Consider the following 23,578-nt stretch of genomic DNA (forward strand, 5'->3'; position numbering starts at 1 on the left):
GGATGCAACGAAAAAGACTAATCTGATGTAGAAAGTGGAAACTCTCAAGAGAAGTGAGCCAAAAGCTGTGACGACATGGATAAGTAACCATTTTTGTGTGAATTCAAGTTTAAATATGCCACACATCGCTAGAGTACCCAGTTTTTCAATGATTTGGACTTTTTACACTTCAGTGACTGAAATATGTGTAAGACATGGTTCATTGATGGTGTACAGTGTTCGTGGATTAGCTCTAAGTTCGATATTTTAACATCACACAAGTCACTCAGCCAGTGAACCACTCTGTTTCTTTTAATAAGTCACTTTCTTAAATCTAATCTAATCTTGAGCAGAAACCATATTCACTTTTGCAAAGACATAGTACAGACTTCTCCCACAAAAGCCTATATATTTCATTTCTGTCACCACTGTAAAGTAAGTACGCATAATAGTAGCCTGGATTCCAAGCCCACTCATTCATATATATACAGTGAAGGAGTCAGAGCATTTGTAATGACATATTGCGTGAGCAAGAACCCAATCCTTCCCTGAAGTATGCAAATGCATGCATGTAATGATGTATGATATCCTAAACCCATTTATAACAAGAAAAATATACTGTAGTCTGCCTTTTAAGAAAAACAGAGATGAAGTCTGATATCTAACAGATGCCTGGGGGAAGGCTACTCGTGGTTCCCGCTGTTTCTCTACAGCCAAAGACAGCTCCCTGTAAATCTCAGAGGCATTGTCCTTCATAAACAATCCTGTATGGACACACAAAGCAATATGCATTTTAAAGTGTTTTTGAATCTTTATACATTTTCCAGTGAATAGAATCTGCCTTAACTGGCTTTAAAAGTTTGACTTTGCTTTCTGCTTTCTGCTTGACTTTTGTTTGAAGTCTTGACTTTGTGAAAATTGTAGCAGAGCAGCATAATGTATGGTTTTCTTCCAGCCCCTGGGGTGGTATATATTAATACCTATATAATTCATATTGCTATCAAAGTTAGTATTTTTCCCTGACTCGCCATGGGAAAAATATAACATAACATATTGTTATAAAACACACTGCTGCTCCTCTCTTCGATGTTAAGGATGTTAACAAGCTATAGAAACCACAGTCAGAACAATCCTGGTGGACCTCTCTGTAATAGCCTAATTACACAAAGTTTTTGCTAAAAAATTATTTCATTTTTCTATTGTGTGAAACTATACTTTTGAGCTTTTATTGGTTTCACAGAAACACAACACACACACACAGTTTAAAGTATTGCAGCAGTGTTTTTCAGTCTTCTTTTTATTGATTGGGTCCAGTTTCAGCCACCTGCCTTGATGGGTAACTGAAGCACTTGCCCAAAAGCACAGCTGAATGCCATTTGCTCAGGCAGAGGCCACGTTAAAACCTTCATTAATGTAATTGAAAGAAGAGTCTAGTTTTACCGCTGTGGGAACTTGTTCTAAAGACCAACTTGGTAACTTTGCTATTTGGAAAACTGACAGATGTTAATAATGAGCCTGTAGAGGAAATCAGGCTGGTGATAGCCAATGAAAATAGAAATTAAAAACTGCTATTACCAGTTATTTGCGTTGAAAGCAAATCTTGGAGCTGTCCATGGTGCTTAAAAAAAGGCTGCTCCCCCATTTTTTCTCTCCTTTTGCTCACAAAGTAGAGATATGTGACTATAAGTCAGTTTTTGCACTGTACATAGTGTTGCGCACATGAACACTATACACAGCTCAAGGTCATTCATTAACTATTTACTAAGTGAAAGGCATCTGTCTTTCTCTTCTGAATAGAGCCAAAGACCAAACAAAAAATGTAAAATGACCTTCTATATAAAGCTACTGTAAAGTCAAATACAGTCTGTGTGTTTGCATGTGTGTGTGTGCATATTATCCACTGAAAATCTTGTAATTTAGGAAGAAATAGCAGCATGGCTCATGGAAGTCATTGTTCACCCAAATCCGAGCCACTGCCTTTCATGATAACTAACCTGCTAATGCTAAAGACAGGCAGAGCAGAAGTGTGACTGACCTGAAAGTCATTCTTCTAAGAGCCACACAGACGCAGCAGTTTGAAACACTTAGGGACACTTAGAGGAAGACAGAGGAGAAAATGTGAGGAAAAGGAAAAAAGGGAAGAAGGCGTTTCTCAGACAGAGAGCAATGGCGGTATGGTGGGTTCAGATGATAACCTTGACCACAGCTGTCATCACACGCTGTCTTGTGTGTGAAGATATGATTGGCATTCAAGGGGGCCAACATTTACCTGGCTGTTATCTCTGAGACAGCAGACCTGAGTCAGCCTGTGATCTAATGAAACAGTCCATTCCTCTGTGACAAGACCAAAGGGGAAAATGAGATATAGCAGGTGCAAAAGAAAAATGGGTGGCCATTTCATATCTGACTGTTTTCTTTGGTAGTTTTGTTTTACATACTGTCGCAAAAGTGAGAATGTTCAGAAACAAGCAGGAACTGTGACACACAAACAAAGGGATTCAATAAACCCATCCTTTTTGCTGATGCCTGACTCCTTTTGAGATAGCTGTTGGTGGCGGTTGGGGTTTTTTGTGGTTGTTCTTCTTATTTGCATTACAGTCTTCCACTTCCAATTTACAGTGTGACATCAGCCTCCCCCCCCCCCCCCCCCCCCCCCGCCCCGATCCACCACCAAAAAAATAGGGCAGCTACTTGGAGAGTGGGAGATCGAAGCTCACAGGTCAGTATTCTAAATTCGCTGGATAGACGGAGCAAAATATAAAAAGATGCAAGACATGAAAAGAACAAAGAAACAAAGAAAGGACAGAGTGAGAAACACAGATGAGCAGTCTTATGATCTTGTGGGGGTTCTGTTGCTCATAGACTCAAACACACACACACAAAATGCACATTTAAATTGGTTACATAACTAGCTGTTTGACAAACAAAAATAGAGACATAGAGTATAAACTGCCTCACTGGTTTTAAATCAGCTACCAGTTAAAAAAGTATGGGTTGGAAGCTGAAAAGCTATTTTTACTTGCTTTTGAAGCAATGCTTTGTTGACTTTGTAGAGGCTCTGAGTAAAATATGATGTTTCATTGAAAAATAAATAAACCATTAAAGATTCAATTTTGTCATGTGAAATGAGTGCCAGGAGAAATGTTGACACATTTAAGGTTACTGTAACAGGCAGAATTTGATTACTCACAATATTTTTTTTCCTCTCAAGAAAAACCCCCCACTATCAGTGACATTTTAATACTACATGATTAATTCTCAGATGTCAACAACATGTTAAACCGCTTATATAAAAGATACTGTGTGTGCACTGACTCACAACTTGTATCTTGTGACACTACACTCCATCCATTCTGGTAGTTTCCCGTTTATAATGCAGCTTACCACAAGATAAAGTTTTATTATTTCCATCCATAGCAGAGGCTTCTGCTGGCTGTAGAGCTCACCGCAATATGAAACCTATAAAGCCACAATGCAGAGGCTGCGCTGTGGTGTGACAGGAAGAGTATACCCCTGAGACTGGGATAAGAGAGGCGAGGACTGTGGCCATCCGCACATCCTATCTCTCAGTCTCGACACTTCGTAGATTTATAATTTACATGAAGCAACAGCGCTTGCAAGGACCCACCACACGGGCTTCCATCCAGATTTTATTTCTTGAACGCTTTTCTGCACTTACAAAACCACTTGTTGAGTAAATATCTGACTGCAGTATGTTCCAGATTCACTGAATGCTTCTGTTAGACTAATAGATTTTTTTTTTAATATAAATTATCCAAAAATAATTAACTTATCCGGGGACTGATTTGAATAACAGCAAAAAGTTCTGAATGCGTGCATGATTAATGGGGAACTGACTGTTTCCCCTCCTTAAAGGTTTCTAATTCTGCCAGTTTGTAGACTGCACAACTTTGAGACTGGTATTAAAAAATACCAAAGTAATACTACCCACTTGCCTGGAGGGTTTCCTGGGAAACCGATATGGCTGAGCATTTGATTCCCATTGTGGCCAAGTCCAATAACAGGTAGAGTTTGCAGCATTATTAGAGGTTTGACACTTTTGGAAATCCAATACCTAACACATTATCCTTTTACGATCACTTATTACAATTATCATTATGTCACTTTATCAAATGCACCCTGCCTCTCGGTGCATCATTAATTAGCTTTTTAAATAGACACTCATCAAGTCGAATGTGACTGCCTTTTATACGTGAAATATGAAAAAAAAAAACATCATTATCTTTACATTAATTGTTCTGAATGGATTCTGAATTGAGACCTTCTAATGGGTGACGCATCCATCTGAAGAGGTGACACCCATGCACACAAGCAAGGCTTAGATGTTATTTTAATGCTCTTCCAGCTGCTCCAAGTCTGAAAGTCTGCCTGTTGGTTGTGTTTGATCCCACTGAGATGCCGTACATCTGTCACAGGCACGGAGATCCCACTGGGACTCTGCTGCCTCGCTTCTGTCAGTATGATGTCATCCTCTGGCTCATTCACCTTGCCTTCTCTCTCACTGTCACTGCCACAATGGGTATTTTGTCCAGTATTCACCAGCCTGCATCTCTCCGCTGCCTTCCCTCTTAGTCCTCATTCTCCCTTTTTCCCTTTTTAAAAACTAATGTTTCCGTGAAGGCAGCTTTTAAACACCTTTCGCCATTTTGTAATGTAAATAAACTGCATTATAATTCTAATTTCTTTTGTGACATGTTTTTCTGCGTGTGTGTGTGTCTTTTGCTGCCACACCCATTATGCAGAGCGCGCTCCATCATTACCAGTAATAGAAAAGCTTGACTATTTAGTCTGACAAGAGAATGTGTGTGAGCATATGTGTGTGAAGTGTTTAAATGTGTGGGGCAAGCGTGAGTGTGAAAGAAATGTTGCTGTGCTGGCATTTCTGTTCTAATGTTGTTGTCATATTCTCCTCCTTATCAGCCACTGAACACATTCCTCCACACCAACAGATGCTTGGTGCATGCACCGCGTTTCGCCATAATTTCAACTGTTTGTTTGGTAGTGCCTAAATATGTGCGGCTTGTGTGCGTGTGTGTCAAAGAGACAGGGAAATAGAAGGAGATAGGGCAAAGAGAGTGAGATAAATGCATTCAGTGCTCATTCTCTCTGGGTCCAAAGCCCTTGGGTGGCACAGAACAGTTTCACTGTGTTAATCTCTGTGTAATAACTGAATCACAGCGAAAACAATAGCGCTCTCTGTCCCTTTTCACCAGCCAAAAGGCCTTGGGGGTTCTAGTTAGTCTGTCTAGTTGTGAATAAAGAAAGTGTCTGCATGTGCATGCGTGCGTGCATACACGTTTTTGGTTCAAAAATTGAAAGCCAGACACAGAGCGCTCTATCTGATCTGAATAAACTGAGCAAGGTTAAAAGATACTTCCGCAAAAAGAAAGACATGTAAACATAGACAGGACAGAGACAACATTGGATTCATTATAAACCCATTCCACTGTGGTGCAATGCAAAAAGGGAGACGAGTGAACTGTGTTCAGGATGACTTTCCGAGATGCTGTGTCAAGCCCAATCCATAACATTGTATCTTATTTTAAGGCATTCAGTCGCTCCTCTTTTATATCCACCGTTCCTCTGAGGTGTGATCAGGCACTTGGCATCAGCTGTTACTACAGGAGACATATGGGACGTCAGTGACTTCCCCTCCTGGCTTGATTGTGGCCTCTTACGGTGTATGTGCATGTGTGTGAAGGTAACAAATGGAATCTGGGGAAACCAAGTCATCAAGGTTATCTGAGGGTTGACTGTGTCTAATATATCAGGTCTTCTCAAGCATCTGATAGAAAGACAGCTTGAAGTTTTAACAAAAGGACTGATTGCAAAAGCACGATACCCTCATCTGAAGACCTCAATAACACTAAGCACAGTGCATTTTGTTACATTTGATGAACAACCGTTGAAGTGTGTAAAAAATGAAAGAGAAATTAAAGTCCAGATAAAAAATGTAAAAGGTCGATAAACTGGATAATGGAATTTAAGCAATGATAATTTAAGTAATGATTAATGATTCAATACCAGGAGCATAAAAAAGAAAATGCACAAACCTCAGTTCAGTTATTTCCACTGCAATCGAAAGCAGAATATGTTCATCTGCAGTCTTTTGTATCTGACAGACGGCTCAGTTTTAAAACATCCCAGACTTCCCATGGGAAGCCACACAGGAGAGGCATCAGCAAGATCTCTACAGACCGACCATCAGCGGCAACAGACAAGACTCTAATTAGGTCAGACATAACATGAAAAGGAGGAGCTGGGATTGAGGTGGGTTGCGAACTGTCTTGCTGATGCAGCCACGGGCGATTGTAGCTCAAGAGTTGGGAGTTTGCCTTGTAATCGGAAGGTTGCCGGTTCGAGCCCCGGCTTGGACAGTCTCGATCGTTGTGTCTTTGGGCAAGACACTTCACCCGTTGCCTACTGGTGGTGGTCAGAGGGCCCGGTGGTGCCAGTGTCCGGCAGCCTCGCTTCTGTCAGTGTGCCCCAGGGTGGCTGTGGCTACAACATAGCTTACCATCACCAGTGTGTGAATGTGTGGATGACTGGATGTGTAAAGCGCTTTGTGGTCCTTAGGGACTAGTAAAGCGCTATACAAATTTACCATTTACCACAGAGATCATCATACATGCTTCTATCTAGATTTGATTACTCAGATTCATTTAAACTTACCTGCTGGTCCAAAACGTCTCTCTATAACAAAAAAAGCAAACACATGACTTTTATTTAAGCTTCTCTGCAATGGTTACCTTAATTTTAGAATTGATTTTAAGATTATTGTTAACTTTTAAGGCCCTCAGTGAGCTCATGCCACAGTACATTTCAGATCCCCTGACACCGTATTCCATCCTGGTTGGGACCTGGGCTCCTCAGCCAAACCTCACAATCCCACAATCCCATCTGATCAGGGGGTTTTTTCTGTCAGTGCACCCATTCTCCCTGAGGAGATCAGATTGCTGAGTTATATCTATGATGTTCCATCCATCCATTTTCTCCTGCTTATCCTTTTCAGGGTCGCGGGAGAGCTGGAACCGATCCCAGCTGCCTTCTGGCAAAAGGCAGGGTACACCCTGGACAGGTTACCAGGCTGTCACGGGGCTAACATATAGACACAGACAACCATCCGCACCTATGAGCTATTTAGAGTTTCCAATTAACCTACTATCCCCACTAACTTCATGTCTTTGGACTATGGGAGGGAGCCGGAATACTCGCAGAGAACCCAGCAAACATGGGCAGAACATGCAAGCTCCACGCAGAAAGACTGATGATGGAATTAAACTCAGGACCTTCTTCCTGTGAGGCAACATGCTGCCCATTTCTGTGTTTTCCTTCAAAATAGTTGTATTACCTTTTCCTATTGTTCATTGTTACATAATTTTCTTTAATCCTCACTTTTAATCTCTTTTTGTTTCATATTAATAACTTTGTAACTTTGTTTTTTAAAGATTCTGTATTATCATTATTATTATTGAGGAAAGTTAAAGTAACTAAGTCCTTTATTGCATGCCATGCAAAGCGTATCAGCTGAGCTAAACGCTGATGTCACCTGGCACTGAGATCAGCTGCTAGCGGCTAATCTACGACGACTGTGGGCTGAGCTCAACTTCGTAGCCTGTCTGAAATAATGCCGTGCCAAATTTGTTACTATGGGTGCCATCTCGTACTTTCAGCCTTGCTGGGTTATAAACAGCATTACCGGGATGTATGAGAAAAGCAGTATGCATGAAATTTCAACAGAAACAGAAATATGTATTTGTCTATACAACTGTATAAAGATTTGATTATTTTCATATAATTGCACTGTTTATTTGTCTAGCTGTTTGCAATAATCCAAGGCAAATATTAATATGGATAATCCCAAACTTTTTTCCATTAATCACTGACCAACAGTAAGGCAATCTGTCATGTAAACTAAAATAATCAGATTGTAAGAGCTGCCAGGCAAGCATGAGAAAGATGTTTGTCTGATGGGAGAGATTCAAACTAGGGGATGCCGACTGCCAAACCGCTCTTCAGCCATTTGTCTTTGTTTTTGCTTCTTCTTGTCAACAGGACTGAACTGCAGCTGGTAAATATCTCTGCACATTATGAGATCTAGAAGAACCATTTATTTTTAGGAGCCATTCTGCAAATGTTTAGAAAGTCACGCTACTTTGTTGGCATTCGCAAACACACTGAGGCACACAAGCATGCAACAATGCGCTGACTAAAATATTACCAGCCACTACAGGAAAAAAAAGGTAGCAGAGAGGCAGCAGAAATAACCTAGAGCAAAAATTAACAACATGATGAATTTTGCACAAACTGTGAAGCAATTTTAATAATGTAAGAGTTGTGGATTGACTTTGACTGGCTACATGGTGTTCATTAGATTTGTTTAACGTCAGGTTAAACTGGATACCTCTGAATTAATGCATTTGCAAGATTTACATCAAGTAGCAGATTTTATGTCAGTCTATACAATATAAATGGCAAGCACGGACATAATTGTACTTCAGCGATAAATTAATCAAATTCATATTTTGTTTACTGGCCCTGCATCAGAAATTTTAGGAGACTGCATCACAATCGGTTATATCTTAAAGCCACCATTATTCCCACACCAGGATGTTAATGGCAGCTACACACACAAAAAAAAACAGCATTTTAAATTCACATTCCCTTTGCGGGAGATGAAAATGATGCGTATAGATACAAAGTTAATGAGTCTGCATATTTGCATAAAAGAATACCTGAAAAAAGTAATTTATTGATTAGTGACTACCATGAAAAACAGTTATGAGAAGCTATGAAAATGAGACAAAAGAAAGGAGATTAATAATAAATTCCTATCTTGTTGTGTAGAAGAGCAGTTTGCTCTGCAAATTCTACTCCAAAGCCACTTCACTACACCTGCACTACCACTCCATCCAGCATCTGAAGCCTTATTAGTCTATTCTTGATCAAACAGAATTGGTACTTTTTCTCCCCGTACTTTGATGTACACTTCACAAAGTCTAATCCCCTCCCTCTACCATCCCATTATATTACTTCATGCCTGCAGTCAGCCGGTAATATCTGCGCTGTCATAGCAACCAAACCAACAGAGCTAATAGTTACCATGGTTTCTTGACAACTGGACCTTGATGGTGCCATAATTCTTGCCTGTAACCTGCTGACCCTCAATTTACCCTGCAGTGTTTGGGACAAAGGCAGAACAAATGGAAAATGGGTGTATGTTTTCTTAACTGACTCCTCTGGGAGACTTTTTGTGTGCATGTGTGTGTTTGTCTGTGCATGTCTGTATATCATAACTACACCTACAGTAGGTGTATGAGCGAGACACAGCATGGTGCCATCTCCATTCAGCCCCCACCAGCCAGCCAGCCAGCCAACAAAGAGTGTCCGCTGCTGGGCATGAGGCTGAGGGTGGCAAGCCTCCTCTGGAGAAGCTGGTGGAGACCTCTATGCTTCTCTGGCCGCCTGCTGTCTTACTGAATGTGCCATAATGGCAGAAAGAGTAACACTGCCTGACTAACCATGAGAGAATGAAAATTCAATTCGCTGCACAGTGTGAGAGCAGAACATCCCACGCTGTATACAAAACAGAAAAGTGTGCATTTGTGTGTATACACGCATATCCACGTGTGAGGTCCCGATGTATGACACGACTCCCTCGCAAAATTTCCCATCACTGACCCATCAAAATACCTCAATATGAGGGGAAAAACAGGAATTGACTGCTCTTAAAGCAGGGTTTGTTGCAATACTCTCCTGGAGGAAGACATGGAAGTGATGTAAGACTTTGAAACACTTGACGAGATCTAAAAAACTTCCACTCCTGGCTCCCCCTTTCCCCTCATGTCGCAACAGTTTAAGGCTTGGCGCGCTGGCGGGTTAAGAGCCTCCAAAAGATCAAAGTCAGACACCTCACTGCCTGTGGTTTCATTAGACCCTGTGATCCCAGATTATTCAACAGTTCAACTTGCATCAATGAAGAAGAGGTCGAAGCCTTTAGTTCGTTTTTTTCTCCTTTTTTTTTTGCAGAATAAAATTAACAAAAACAATTAAAAATTATTCTTTCTTTTCTTTGGACAAGAGATGTCATTTCTTTATAAAGACGCCATTGGGTGTGTGGGTTAGAATAAAAAATAAACCAAGCAGTGTGCCTCAGTCTTCTGACATTCTCAAATCATAACCTGTGCAATGGGATTCATAAATGGTAAATGCCATACTGTAAAAATCACAACTATCATTTATATGTGACCTTTCACGTCTGGAAACAATAACAGTGCCCATCTGCAGAAAGTAGGTGGGCAGGTGAGGTAGCTTTCCTCTAATAAATGTAATTTTGCTCTTTGCTTGCCATGTCTGTGAAATCAATATCATTTTATTTTTTCTATTGGAGAGAAATACACAGTCTCTTTTTCGGTATGAAAACCTCTGAGAGCCAAAGGTTCCGCTGAGAAAACATCTTCCATCATCCCATGTCTGCAGTGCAGGTCAAATTATCAGAAGTAATGTCACATAGGCAAACTGGAAGCAGTGCAGCAGGGAGGTACTGACCCAAGTCTCCCTCCTCCACAGTTTTCTGGCAGTGGCTTCCTCTTCACTGCAGCCTATGTCTGCACACACGTGCGTGTGTTTTTGTATGTGTGTGTGCAGAATTCCCTGGTTGCAAAGTGGAAGTCTGTTGCGAATATAGAGTACAAAATCAACTGTTTGTCTTTTGGCTTTCTTGTCTTGCCTATCAGTAGCCCACAGAGAAAAGGGAGGAAAGAAAAGAGAAATGAGAGTGACAGAAACTGTGCGGCTGTGTGTGTGTGTGTGTGTGTGTGTGTGTGTGTGTGTGTGTGTGTGTGTGTGTGTGTGTGTGTGTGTGTGTGTGTGTGAGTTTACCATTTCTGTGCATTTCTGGAAATCAGCAAGCATTTTTTTTCTTTCAGTCCTTTTCAAAGCCATCTTTCTGACACATAAAGACTTTCATTCTAAATCCCTGGCACAAGCCCAGAGCCAGCAGATTTTGAGCCTAATTGGCCTAAACAACAGCAAGGGGTATCTTGTCTTTGCAAATGACTTTAGTTTTTCATAAAGAACGTGCGGGTGGAATTTGTCTGGCTTGTTTAAAATGTTCCCCCAAAGCAAGCGAGTCTCAAAACTAGAAGAAAAGGCACATGCTGCACAAGCCAACAAAAGTTAAGCGTTATTACAAAATTGCAGACAGAACAAGTTAAAGACCAGATGGCATTTTAAAATACCAAGTCACCATTACTTTGTTACATTTTATTAAATAATTGTTGTCAGCAACCCACACATTTTCAGTTTCCTTATCTGAGTGCAAAGCTAGCTGTTGGTGAGAACAATCAAACCTCCTCTGCATTTCTGTTCTTCTCTGCATCAATGGAGCTTCTGTCAAATCTGTACCATCAAACAGATGCACCCAGTGTTTTTTTTTTTTGGTTTTGTTTTGTGTGTGTGTGCGTGTGTGTGTGTCTGCTACCGAGATACAGTACCTGACAAATCTCTAAACACACCCAGCAGATTCCATCCGTAATTGGTACACTCAACAGTGAGGGGCGGCTCTGCTTCAGGAACATTTCACGAATAGCCTGTGGGCCACTTTTAAATCCATTTCATGACTTAGAACATTCCAACACACAAAATGTTTTTCACTCCATTTCTCGCAAGCAAGAGACAGCGGAGCTGATGTACTGCTGCGACGCCACTGTGTACATACATCGTTAGAAATTCATGAGCTGCACAATATCTAAGTTAATTTATATGCGGATATCACCAGAGAGTTACTTGATGAATTATACATCGCAGATGCAACCCACAGAAGACAGATGAGTGAAATTAATGTGCACTTGCATTTCCAGAGCCGGGTCATAGCTGCGATCTGCACAGTACAGGAGACATCAGAGAGAATAAAGAAGTAACGACAAACGCTATTTATAAAGCAATTTGATGCCAAATGCGCAACAACAACAGTCCCCTTGCTGTGGTTTTTGGTTTCTTCTCTATACATTTTGAAGAAAACCAAAAACAAGATTTCAGAGTGAATCTGAGTGTGGTCTGCCGGAGGGAGTACAAGCCTCCAGTCAGCCTATGAATATCATTCTCCAGTTTTTCCTAAGGAAGTTTTAGCTGGCTCCACTGGAAATCTATTAACGCTATTATAATAGTAAGTTTACCCCTTCAAATCGTGTAATTAATAGTAAGGTGTGAATTCCTAAATTTTCTAAGTTACACCCTCTAATTCTTCTTCTTATATATTTATATTTTGCTTTAAATCTGTAACTGCTTTCCACAAAATAACACTGTGAAATTACCATTATCTCCTGAACAATTTGGCTTTGAACTGCCTTTCATTTATTTTCATCTTGGACTGAGCTGCATGTGCATACTTTGGTTGCTAATAGAACAGTGTGTTGTTGAACATTCGAAAGCGTTCGGAGAAGGCGTGTTGCTCATCCTTTGGAAGACAGAAGGGGCAAATTAAGGCGCGTGAGAACATAACTCTTTAATCAAAAAAATTTTAATGATTAAACTGACATAATAATTAATAATAATTATGCACCCAGCTCTTAATCGCTTAATTTGGAAGTAAAACTTATAATTTGGGACATTTTTTTCAGCACTTTTGCACTGATGATCTGCACATTTTTGCAGAAGATGTTTGGAGTTCAATCAATCAATCAATCTTTATCCCATTATCCATCTTGGAAAACTCCAGCTCCTGCTTACTTAAAAACCTGATTAAGAAAAACTCCTCTGTAAGAGTGGGGCTTACAGGCCACGTCCAGCAACACAGGAAGACATGCACCTCCATCTTCATCGACGTGCCCTTTGCAGGCAACGAGAGATTCACTCTTGTTTTAATCGAAAAACACCCAACATACACAGCCACTCTGTATACTGTTAATTTAAAAGAGAACATTTTGTTGACAGGGATACTGTATAACAAAGGATGCCCCCAAGAGGAACTGGGCATAAATAAAAATGCTGAATATCAGAATAGAGCACACGCAGCTTACTTGGAACAAGTACAATGTGTAGCTAGACAGAAAACCTGCCTTTGTTAGCTCTGGGACTGTGAAATGAAATCGAATAATGTGGACAGCAGGGGCTAGGGCTTGACTGTGGATGTAGCTCTCCAGTGTCAACACACATCAATAAACAACCTAATAAAACGCCCCATGGTCAAAACATTATTTCAGCTGCTGTTCTACTCTTAGAAATGCTCACAGCTAAATCCTCCATCTTCTTTACAAATCATGCTATGTGGTCTGCGTTGTGCAGGTGGCTGCTGCCTCTGCTGATGATGTCACCGGCCATTTTTGTTTTTCTCCAAAGTACCTCTAACCTTCTTTCTTCTAAATGTCAGCCTCCTCCTTTCACTCTCCTTCTTTTCTCTCCATTGATCCAAGGGGACACAAATGCACACACACATAAGCCCTGCACACCATAGCAATAAACTGAGAAGTACCAATCTATAAAGGGGTCATATTTTTCTGATTACTATCTCCTTATGTCTCTGTCTTTCCTGTCATTTCCATCACATCCCTTTCTACAGATGTAAGAAAGTGCTTGACGGACGGATGGAAGTAGCCACAGCAATGCACAGCTGATAAGGATCAGTATAGGCTGCTGATGGGCTGTCTGCTGATCCCACCACAGGCATCAGGCATGGCATTTATACCACTTGGCTGCCCTCAAGCTTTTAAGAAACACTACTGTGTGTGTGTGTGTGTGTGTGTGTGTGTGTGTGTGTGTGTGTGTGTGTGTGTGTGTGTGTGTGTGTGTGTGTGTGTGTGTGGCATCAGGATTACTCAAGACGAGAAAGTAAGAAAAATCTATATGTTTTTTGGAAAGGACAGTATCTAGTTTATTACACAGTTAAATATGATGTTACAGCTGCAGCTGTTATACAGATGTAGGACAGCTGTGAAATAAAGAAAAGTGCATTTAAATTAATATCAAATATTATTCTTGCATACTTCAGTAGCGCTTTTTCTGCCTTGCTAGTGATTCTAGAAAATCAATATAAAATATTTAACGCTTGATTTCTCAAACATCTGCACTGCTGTTAGAGTGTCAGTGTTGTGTTTATAGTAAAACTACTGAAGAGCACACAACTGTGAGAAAGAGACTTTTTTCACGCTGTATTTGACAAGCAGCTGCCATGAAAAAATGAAAGTGATGTGCAAACTGATTGTGACGTAAGTTCCCGTAATTACAGTAAATATGAAACCCTGACAATAAGCAACAACATGAACCTTTGATGTTTTGAAAGAACTTACTTACCTTCCCTCATCTGCCCTGCGATCCTCTCTTTACTTGTAAAACTTCTGCAGGCCAGCCAGATGTGTATGCCATTGAGAGTGCCTTAAAGTTACAGTGTGGAATATCTCACCGCTAGATGTCAGCAGACTGCAGTCAACCTCTTTTTTTCTCATCCCTCCCAATTTAAGTGCATAATCCTAAATACAGTGGCTGCTACAGGACAGAATTCTGGCTGCTGTTCATCTGTAGTGAGTATAGGCTGTCAGACTGCTGTTTACCTCAGCTATCAATATGTGTCCAGGATTTTTTATTATGGAGGAGCCTGTTGGACTTTGTGAAAGGATTCTGATGCTATTCAATGACTCAGTGAAGCTTCTGTAAGGTGACAGTGATACTGAGGTCAGTTGTTGAGGATATCCTGAAACTTTCTGTAGATAAGCACTGCTGATTTTGCCGCTGTTAGCTCCTGTCAGCCGGCGTTAGGTACTTTCTTTTAAGTGGATCTAACACTGTTGGACTCAGGTAGTTAAACCCTCATACACTATGAGAATGTAATCAAACTGTTTATCAGAGGGAAATTGTGATTTTGCATATGATACCATCTGTAGCCACATACATTAAAATCCAATTACAATGACTGGCGATGTTCATCTCAGTCACTAGATTCAATATTCACAATATAATCAGGCACAGGTGTTCATATCCCATCAAACATGTTATTTCCCACTTGACAAGCAAGAAAGATAATAGTATGTTGCTGTGCAGAGAAACTATAGATGAAGCCAACAACAATATACCTCCCTGCTTCCTGCCACACAACATGTCATTATCCTAAGTCTTTTTCTCTCCAGTGAGGCGCCACATATGCTCTTAACAACTGCCGCACTTGTTGCAAAGTGCAGCTCTTGATATCAGACCAATATATGTCTCTCATCCTAATTTCACACCATGATTTTACCCACAGGTTCAAAGTGCAGGTCTCTCCAGGAACAAAGCTACAATTCAGTGTTTTAGTCAATAACAAGCCAGCAGAAAGGACCAGGCAGGTGGTGAAACTGTAATGCAGGCAACCTCATTAAAAGAATGTCAAGGAGCTGAACAAAACAACAACAACACACACATATGCACCCAAGGACACGCAGCAACAATGAGGCATACACTCTCCACCCTCTGAACAAATACGAATCCTAATGACAAACCCCCATACATGTAATAAAGGTCACAATCACACACGCTGACACACTTGTCATACATGCACAAGCCAGCTCCGGGCTTCATTTTGGCCCAGGGAAATCAGGATGATCTGGGCTCCAGCTTCTCTTTGATGCTCAATTACCTCTGGCAGACCTGGCTAGCTGAGCCAATTAATTATTCAGCCTAGCACAGTAAAGTGTGGTAGGCACAAACACGATGTCACAGCAAGGTAACCGCTGACATACGGCTCACTGTAGGGCCCGCGCTAAACACACATCGTTAGGTTTTAATATGCAGCATTTTCATTTTTGACACTAAGAAGTACAGCACGGTGCCGTCATGTGGCTTTCCTTGTCATCCTGTCATTCTGCTGGGCATTTTTTTCTTCACACTATTCTGTCACTTCTTACATTTGATGATTCCCGGTCTCAGCTTCCCTGCTTCTTCCTCGTCTCAGCGCTTATTATCCTCTTTCGCTCTTCAAGCTATGCCACTAGTTCTCAATTTTTTCCACCACGTCATCTTTTCACCCACCTCACCTATCTTTTTTTTAATCTCTTTATCTTTTTGCCACTTCCCTCTTCCCTAACCTGCATGCTTGACCCCCCACGTCTTTGTGCTTTTTTCTTGTCACATCACCCATTTCTTTTATCTTCCCTTTGGCTTTTTGACTTCTTAATTTAATTTCTTTACTACTCTTTTGTTTTCTCATAGTAAAGAGTAAAGGAAAAGAGGGAGGATAATGGAGTTGAGGGGAAGAAGGAGGGCAGTGGGCTGACAGAGGGAGTCCCATATGCAGCGGGCTCATTAGAAGATGGGAGGAGAGTCAGCGGCAGAGACACACTAGCAGGTATCCATACCCACCCACCCCCCTCTCTCTCTGTCTGTCTCCCTCACACATATTGCTGGCTTCCTGGACTCATTCCAACACTGACATATCACTATCTTCTCTCTCCCTCCCTGTCTCCTTCCTGCTGCGCTTCTGAAAGTCCTGCTCTCATTAATCACCACCGCGTACAATACACAGCAATTGGTGAATGATTTTACCTTTTACCACCTACCTGCACTATGAGGCCATATATTTTTACTATATGTGGCATCAGTGGAAATCGAGCCATAAATCCGAGGCATTGTTAAAATTGCACGTTTTTTTTCCCTCTTCTTTTACAGCAAAAAGAGAAGTGTGTGATTGAGGAAGACAAAATGCTCAAGGGCACTTAAGAAGCCTCCATGCCTATCTGCTGCATGAGCTTGGCCCAGCTTTCGTAGGTAATTCTCTAGTCTCAACACCCATCTCCCAAAACGGGGAGAAGCCCCTACCCCACCCCACATTCACCTTTTTTGTCAAAATGAAACTTTTCCATATGGAGTCAGAGAAATGCTAAGTAGCTATGAGAAGGTTGAAACAGGCAGATTATGTCAGTTACTCGGTCCAGCCAAAGCTGTAGCGGCTTAATGACACTGTCCAGTCCACTCACCTCCAAACTGCAAATTTTCTCCATCTTTTCCCAGCTTTAATGCGAAGGTCAGCAGATGGTGAGGATACATTAACCGTGCAGGCAGGCGTGGAAAAAAAGGAGGCCGCGTCACACCATCAGAGTCTGGTGATACTATCTCAAAAAATGCTATTCCCTGGGTAACCATTGATTTCCCGTGTTTAATAGTTCTTTTGTTTTCAACAGAAAACACTGTCAGTACCTTCCTTTCTTTATAAAAAGGCCAAAGCCTCAGTGACAAACTGAGGTCCTTCGAGCTGTGAGGTACTCTGTGTCCTCTCTGTCCATGTCAAGGACACCCGAAGTAAGAAGAACAAGGTCTTGAAGTCAGACCTTTTAGACCGTGCACACCTACATTTAAACACGAATCGCCTCTTGTTTGCTTTTGTTGTACTCAATTGGTTGCAGCCTAAGATCAAAGGTGCATTAATACATTAATTGTATTAATTAACTCCTTCCTTTAGAAATATTCCATCTTTAGAAATAAACTTCCAAGTCCACACTTTGTGTTTAAAGAAAATAAGAAATGACTTACTGACCAGCTCAATAACACAGCATTACAGGCAAAGGTGATCCTCTTCCTGATGGGGCAAACTGCCAATGTCACGCTGATTGATGATGAAAAAAAAAATTCTACTTTATGACTGACTTAAATGTATAAACTTAACTGCAAAGTATCATTTCTAGAACATCCATCAGAAAGCCATGTTGGGTGCACAGCATTGCACCCTTGAGGGAAAGAAGAGTTATGTTTTAAAGAGGAGTGAAAGTTTAATGGTGCGGAACATGTATGTGATCTTGTAACAATCCCACTGTAATGGCGACACAGTAAAATTGTCCATTAGCGGAGGCCCATCGGTGTTTTTTATGTTATTAAACGAGCTCATAAGCATCAAGTCGCCACCACGAGCATCAAGTTATCTGATCGATGAGCACAGTGTGGCTGCCAATTAGCACCGACCCTATTCCCATGAATATGCAAATGAATCGATGCCAAGTGTATATCAACTGTCAGCTAATTGCCTGAGGCCTGAAAGGTTCTGAATTTAAGGGGACGTATGCATGTTTTTTTCCTTCATGTTCCATATTTATCTGTCTTTTGCTTTTCTTTTCTTTTTTTGCAGAATGTATAGGTGTAAACCACACGCACAACACAGCTGCCATTCAGCATCGGGGCTTTTGTTACACCTCAAAGAGGGACCACCTTTAGTATGAAGCTATATTTATTCAGCAGGAGGAATGAAGGAGAAAGGAAACAAGCATTTAATCTCACTTTCAGTCATGTATGTAAGCAGTTCCCTGTTGAGGAGACAAACACTGTCTACTACTGTGAGGAAATGTTTTGACAGCTTTTTCATCTTGCCTACTTTAATATGGAGGTCAAAGGTCAGATTTAAGTGTAGAACAGAACCCCTGGACCTCTAACAGATTCATTTTCTTGTGAGTTGACAGGTGCTGTAGGTACTACTGGTGTCAGACAGTGTCTGAGCTCAGTACGCTGTCTCGCTGCCCGAGTCACATGAATTATGAAAGGTTCTGAAGCAGGTGAAGGAAAAAAAGATGGAAAGTGTCATCCTACTCAGACACCTCTGTCTCAATATTCATTTTAAAGTAAGAATAGAAAGCAACATTTTATTGCTGACACCAAAATTTTACATTGCAAAGTCAACAGACAACACTCGTTATATCGCGTCCTGTTAGACTTGACACACTTGGTCAAATATCAAAGCACATGCCACTGAGAGTTCCTTTCTGCTTGTCTTGATCCTGGTCTTCACTCATTTCATGTGCACAGAATTGACCTCGGGCACACCATGTGGGGAAAAAAACATACCTGATGTGGTTTACAATAGCCTGTTTGCTGTGCTTAGTGAATGCCCAAGTCTGAAAGTCTCAATATGGCAATATGGCACCTGTTCACCTGTTTATCTGTTGCATTATCACTGCTTTGCACAACCAACTTGCACATTCTGATGATAAAAAAAAAAAAACTCTTAACACATACACTCTTTTCCAATCTTCCCTGACCCAGCTCTGCTAAAGAGAGCATAACTATAATTCAAACTCTTCCATTCACATCAGCACTACGTATAAGGCCAGCTCATCGTGGCAGCTTGTTGGACTGTCGTCAGCACTTCATCCTGTGGACGCCTGCCAGACAGAAGCCCTTCCGTCCGATCAATAGGCACCGGCGGCTAGCTTCCCCCCTTTGCTCTCTTTCGCTGTCTTTCCCTCCCTCTCTGGGCGACCACAGTATAAAGACTGTTCTGTTCTGCCAGCGCAGCATAGTGATTAGGCATTAGGCCTGTGCTGCTGTGTGAATTAGCCTAATCTGTGTCCGCGATGAAGGACGAGGCTTTTCATGGCCACTGGAGACATTCACTGGACATAAAAGAAGCTAATCTTTAGAAAACTTAGAGGGGATGGAGCATGTGTCAGTATCTGTGTGTATGTGAAGGATGGAGATTGCGCAGGAACTGTTGAGAGAGTTCCCACAGTGATAGATCATTTCTAATGCTTCTTATCCTTCAACAGTAAAAATAAATAAATACATTTAAAAAAATCTACTTCCTGAGGATGTGCAGCTCATGGGGAAGAGGAATGTTGTATTGTCATTTCTTAAAGTACTGGAAAAGTGGATAAAGTGCTGGCTGAAACAGATTGAGGCTGCCATCCATGTAGGGCGTATGTGAGGAAAAATATATTCCTTTATTCTTCAGTCAGTTTGAGGGGAATTAGAGGAGACTGAATTGTCACAAGGCTGCTTACCTGGCCACAGAGGAAGCTGCCTAAACCTGCAGATCTCAAAAGTTTTTTTGTTTCTTTTTTTTTTGTACTTTTGCAGCAACGGGGGCTTTGATGCGACAGAGCAAATACTAGCACTTTTTCAATCCTTGTACATCCTTATGTTAGTTGTCCATCATGCACCTGCCCAAGAGTTGACTTGCAGCAGCCTGAACATGCATCCACAGCATGCCTACCAGCAGTCCAGCCCTCCTCCTGCTCTCCTCCACATCATCTGCTTGATATATTGTATGCCCTTGACAAACTGCCAGCGCCCAATCCCCCTCCTGCAAATGTCTATTGATCAAAGCACAAGTATGGCTGTGGAAAAGGTATATAGTCTCACCCATACTCTTATCTTTTTATTACCTCTGGTGAGCCAGAAACTTACAGAAAAAGGGGAGTTCCAAAAAAGAAGGGAAAAAAAGTCGATTGATTTAGAAGTAAAACGCAGTAAAGTCCAGACAGCATGAAGAATATAAAAACTTTATTTCTGGTTTTGACTTTCAGCAGTCTAGCAAATAAAGAGCACCTCTATCTCTTTTGTTGACACGGTGCCTTTTTGCACCTTTGGAGTACTTTTACGCACAACCAGTGGTGAATTTAGGTCAGCAGCCAGCTGGTGCCAAATATCTGTTATGTGTTGGGTGATCTTTGCACAGCAGGAGTCTTGTTCCTGCGATGAGCTTCACAGTAAGCTCGCTGTTAAAAGCAGGACATCATATTTAACTCAGCCAACCAGTTTCATAAAAACATACACGAAGGAACCCAAAAGTCATCTTCACACCCCCTGCGCATTCCTCCAATATGCAAGTCGTACTAAAATGAAGGACCAGAAAGCACGGGCGTCTGTGGACCCGACAGCTTCCACCTCTCTGCCCGATACTGTAAAGGGGAAAATAACGCGATGACTTACCGAAATGAGATCCTGGCCACTGTCAGGCGTCTCCTCGTTTCCCTACTGTCCCTGGTCCGCCCCTCTTTCAAGTCAATCCGCAGTGTGCTCAAATCAGAACGGAGCTGTGAGCCTTTTCGCTGCGTCCTGCGTCCAGAGTTGCCGGGGATGGAACAACCATTTGCCGGGATGCTGGGGCGGGGGTGCAAGGCTGAGGCATCCGCAGGGAGGAGGATGAGAGGGATGTGGAAGAGACGGGTGAGAAGGAGGAAGAGGCGAGGTACAAAAGCGAGGAAGGAAGAGAGAGAGAGAGAGAGAGAGAGGGCGAGCGAGCAGCAATGCACTGCAGCGACAGGGAGGCAACACCACCGGAGAGGAGAGGAGGCAGACAGCAGCCCTCCGTCTCGGTCTCGCGCTCACTCGCACATGCGCGCGCACGTGCAGTTCTCTGTTAATAGACAGATATAGAGCGCCATCTTCAGGTTGACGTGTGGTAGGAAGGTGTTGGGAATCGAAATCTCGTATTAAAAATCATCTCTTGCGTCAAGTGTACCATTCAGTTGAAACCTCCTCCATAAAACGCCCTTTATTCCCTCGTCTCTTGTGTCCCACCATCTCCGATCATATGTATGCCCAAAACCAACTCTTATCCTAAAGCAACCCAAAATCTAAATGAGACCCTTAATCCCACTGCTGCTGCACACACACGCTCCATGGCAACCAGGTCCCTTTGGGGGTTATGATGATGATCACCTCGCGTCGGTCCCCTTTTCCTTTCCTGCTGTTGCGTCGTATAAGTTTCCCAACGCCAGAAAAAACGGAGTATTTCTCAGATGTGTAGTTGTATCATGAGTTAATTGTCCTGGATTGACTGAGATGAGGACTGAACCTTTTATTTCATCTTTGTTCTTTATCTGGCTTCTAATTAACTTCCACCTTCTTCCTTTCATTCTTTTGAATTTTTTTTCTCTGTCTGTTTAAGAAGTCAGTTGTGAGAAATAGCTCTAATTAGCCGACGTGATCCTAATTTCTTTTTCAGTGTTGAAATGTCAAAACTGTATTAATAGATGTATACCACCACATCACTATTCATAAGTAAAGGCTTTTGCATTTATTTCCATATTATAAGTTTATTTTAGATCGCATAAGTTTAATGTGTGGCAGTATCGTAACTCTCCAGTTCATAATATTTTATATTAAATACAATTTTTTCTTCAACAACAGTTGTGGCATAAGTTCCTTTTTTCAGAAGAAGTGCAAAGAAATTAAACTACCCACATTAGTTTAATGACTGTAATGTTTGGGTCAGGATGCTGTTTTGGTGGTGAGATAAAAATAAAAATGCAGATTTAAAACTCACTCTAATGAGCTGTGGGGCTTTAATGCCTGTTTTTGGTCTTTTGAATGGCTTTAGAATAGACAACATTATATATATATATATATATATATATATATATATATATATATATATATATATATATATATATAGGCCGGACGGTCCTGATCCCCAAGGACCCCAAGAAGGGACCGGTCCCCTCCAACTACCGACCAATAACCTGCCTCAGTACTACATGGAAGCTCCTGTCAGGTATCATATCGGCTAAGATGAACAGGCACATGGGTCAATACATGAGCGGGACACAGAAAGGAATTGGCAAGAATACCAGAGGTGCAAAACACCAGCTACTGGTAGACAGAACAATCAGCCGAGACTGCAAGACCAGACTGACCAACCTGTGCACTGCCTGGATTGATTACAAGAAGGCCTATGACTCAATGCCCCACAGCTGGATACTGGAATGCCTAGAATTGTACAAGATCAATGGGACCCTAAGAGCCTTCATCAGGAACTCAATGGGGATGTGGCGTACAACACTAGAGGCCAACTCCAAGCCCATAGCACAAGTTACCATCAAGTGCGGGATCTACCAAGGAGATGCTCTGTCCCCACTGCTGTTCTGCATAGGCCTGAACCCCCTCAGTGAGATCATTAACAAGACTGGCTACGGATACCGACTACGGAATGGAGCAGTTGTCAGCCACCTCCTGTACATGGATGACATCAAGCTGTATGCCAAGAGTGAACGAGACATCGATTCACTGATCCACACTACCAGGCTATACAGCAATGACATTGGAATGTCGTTCGGACTGGAGAAGTGTAGTCGGATGGTAACAAAGAGAGGGAAGGTAGTCAGAACTGAGGGGATTGAACTACCAGAAGGCAACATTGCAGACATAGAGGACAGTTACAAGTACCTGGGGATCCCGCAGGCAAATGGGAACCATGAAGAGGCCGCTAGAAAGGCTGCAACCACCAAGTACCTGCAGAGGGTCAGGCAAGTCCTGAGGAGTCAGCTGAATGGTAAGAACAAGATCCGGGCCATCAACACATACGCCCTGCCCGTGATCAGATACCCTGCTGGGGTAATAAGCTGGCCAAAGGAGGAGATAGAAACCACTGACATAAAGACAAGAAAGCTCCTTACCATGCATGGAGGGTTTCACCCCAAGTCCAGCACCCTGAGGCTGTACGCTAAGCGGAAGGAAGGGGGCCGGGGACTGGTGAGTGTCAGCACCACAGTCCAGGATGAGACAACGAACATCCAAGAATACATTGGGAAGATGGCCCCAACTGACCGAGTGCTCAGTGAATACCTCAGGCAGCAGAAACCCAAGAAAGAGGAGGGAGACGAGGAACCATCATGGAAGGACAGGCCCCTGCACGGTATGTACCACCGGCAGATAGAGGAGGTGGCTGATATCCAGAAATCCTACCAGTGGCTGGACAAAGCTGGACTGAAAGACAGCACAGAGGCACTAATCATGGCAGCACAAGAACAAGCTCTGAGCACAAGATCCATAGAGGCTGGGGTCTATCACACCAGGCAAGACCCCAGGTGCAGGCTGTGTAAAGATGCCCCAGAGACAATCCAGCACA

General features: G+C 42.1%; 2 protein-coding genes across 3 annotated transcripts in view; one reads left to right on the forward strand and one right to left on the reverse strand.

Moving 5' to 3' along the window:
- Positions 1-20,859, reverse strand: part of ctnnd2a (catenin (cadherin-associated protein), delta 2a) — a 272,214-nt gene extending 251,355 nt beyond the window's left edge. The window contains exon 1 of one of the 2 annotated variants that reach the window (XM_082547708.1): positions 20,659-20,859. Coding sequence is in view for 1 of the 2 variants with exons in the window: in XM_082547707.1 (XP_082403833.1) it covers positions 14,290-14,299 (10 nt within the window). In the remaining variant the exon portion in view is untranslated. Of the gene's footprint in view, positions 1-14,289; positions 14,350-20,658 lie in introns of those variants that run through there. The other variant, XM_082547707.1, reaches the window with a different exon arrangement.
- pkia (cAMP-dependent protein kinase inhibitor alpha) overlaps positions 1-23,578 on the forward strand; it is a 204,644-nt gene that overhangs the window by 147,819 nt on the left and 33,247 nt on the right. The gene's annotated exons all lie outside the window — the stretch shown is intronic.

This window comes from Aulonocara stuartgranti (assembly GCF_965226115.1).
Source record: "Aulonocara stuartgranti genome assembly, chromosome: 9".
Lineage (NCBI taxonomy): Eukaryota > Metazoa > Chordata > Actinopteri > Cichliformes > Cichlidae > Aulonocara > Aulonocara stuartgranti.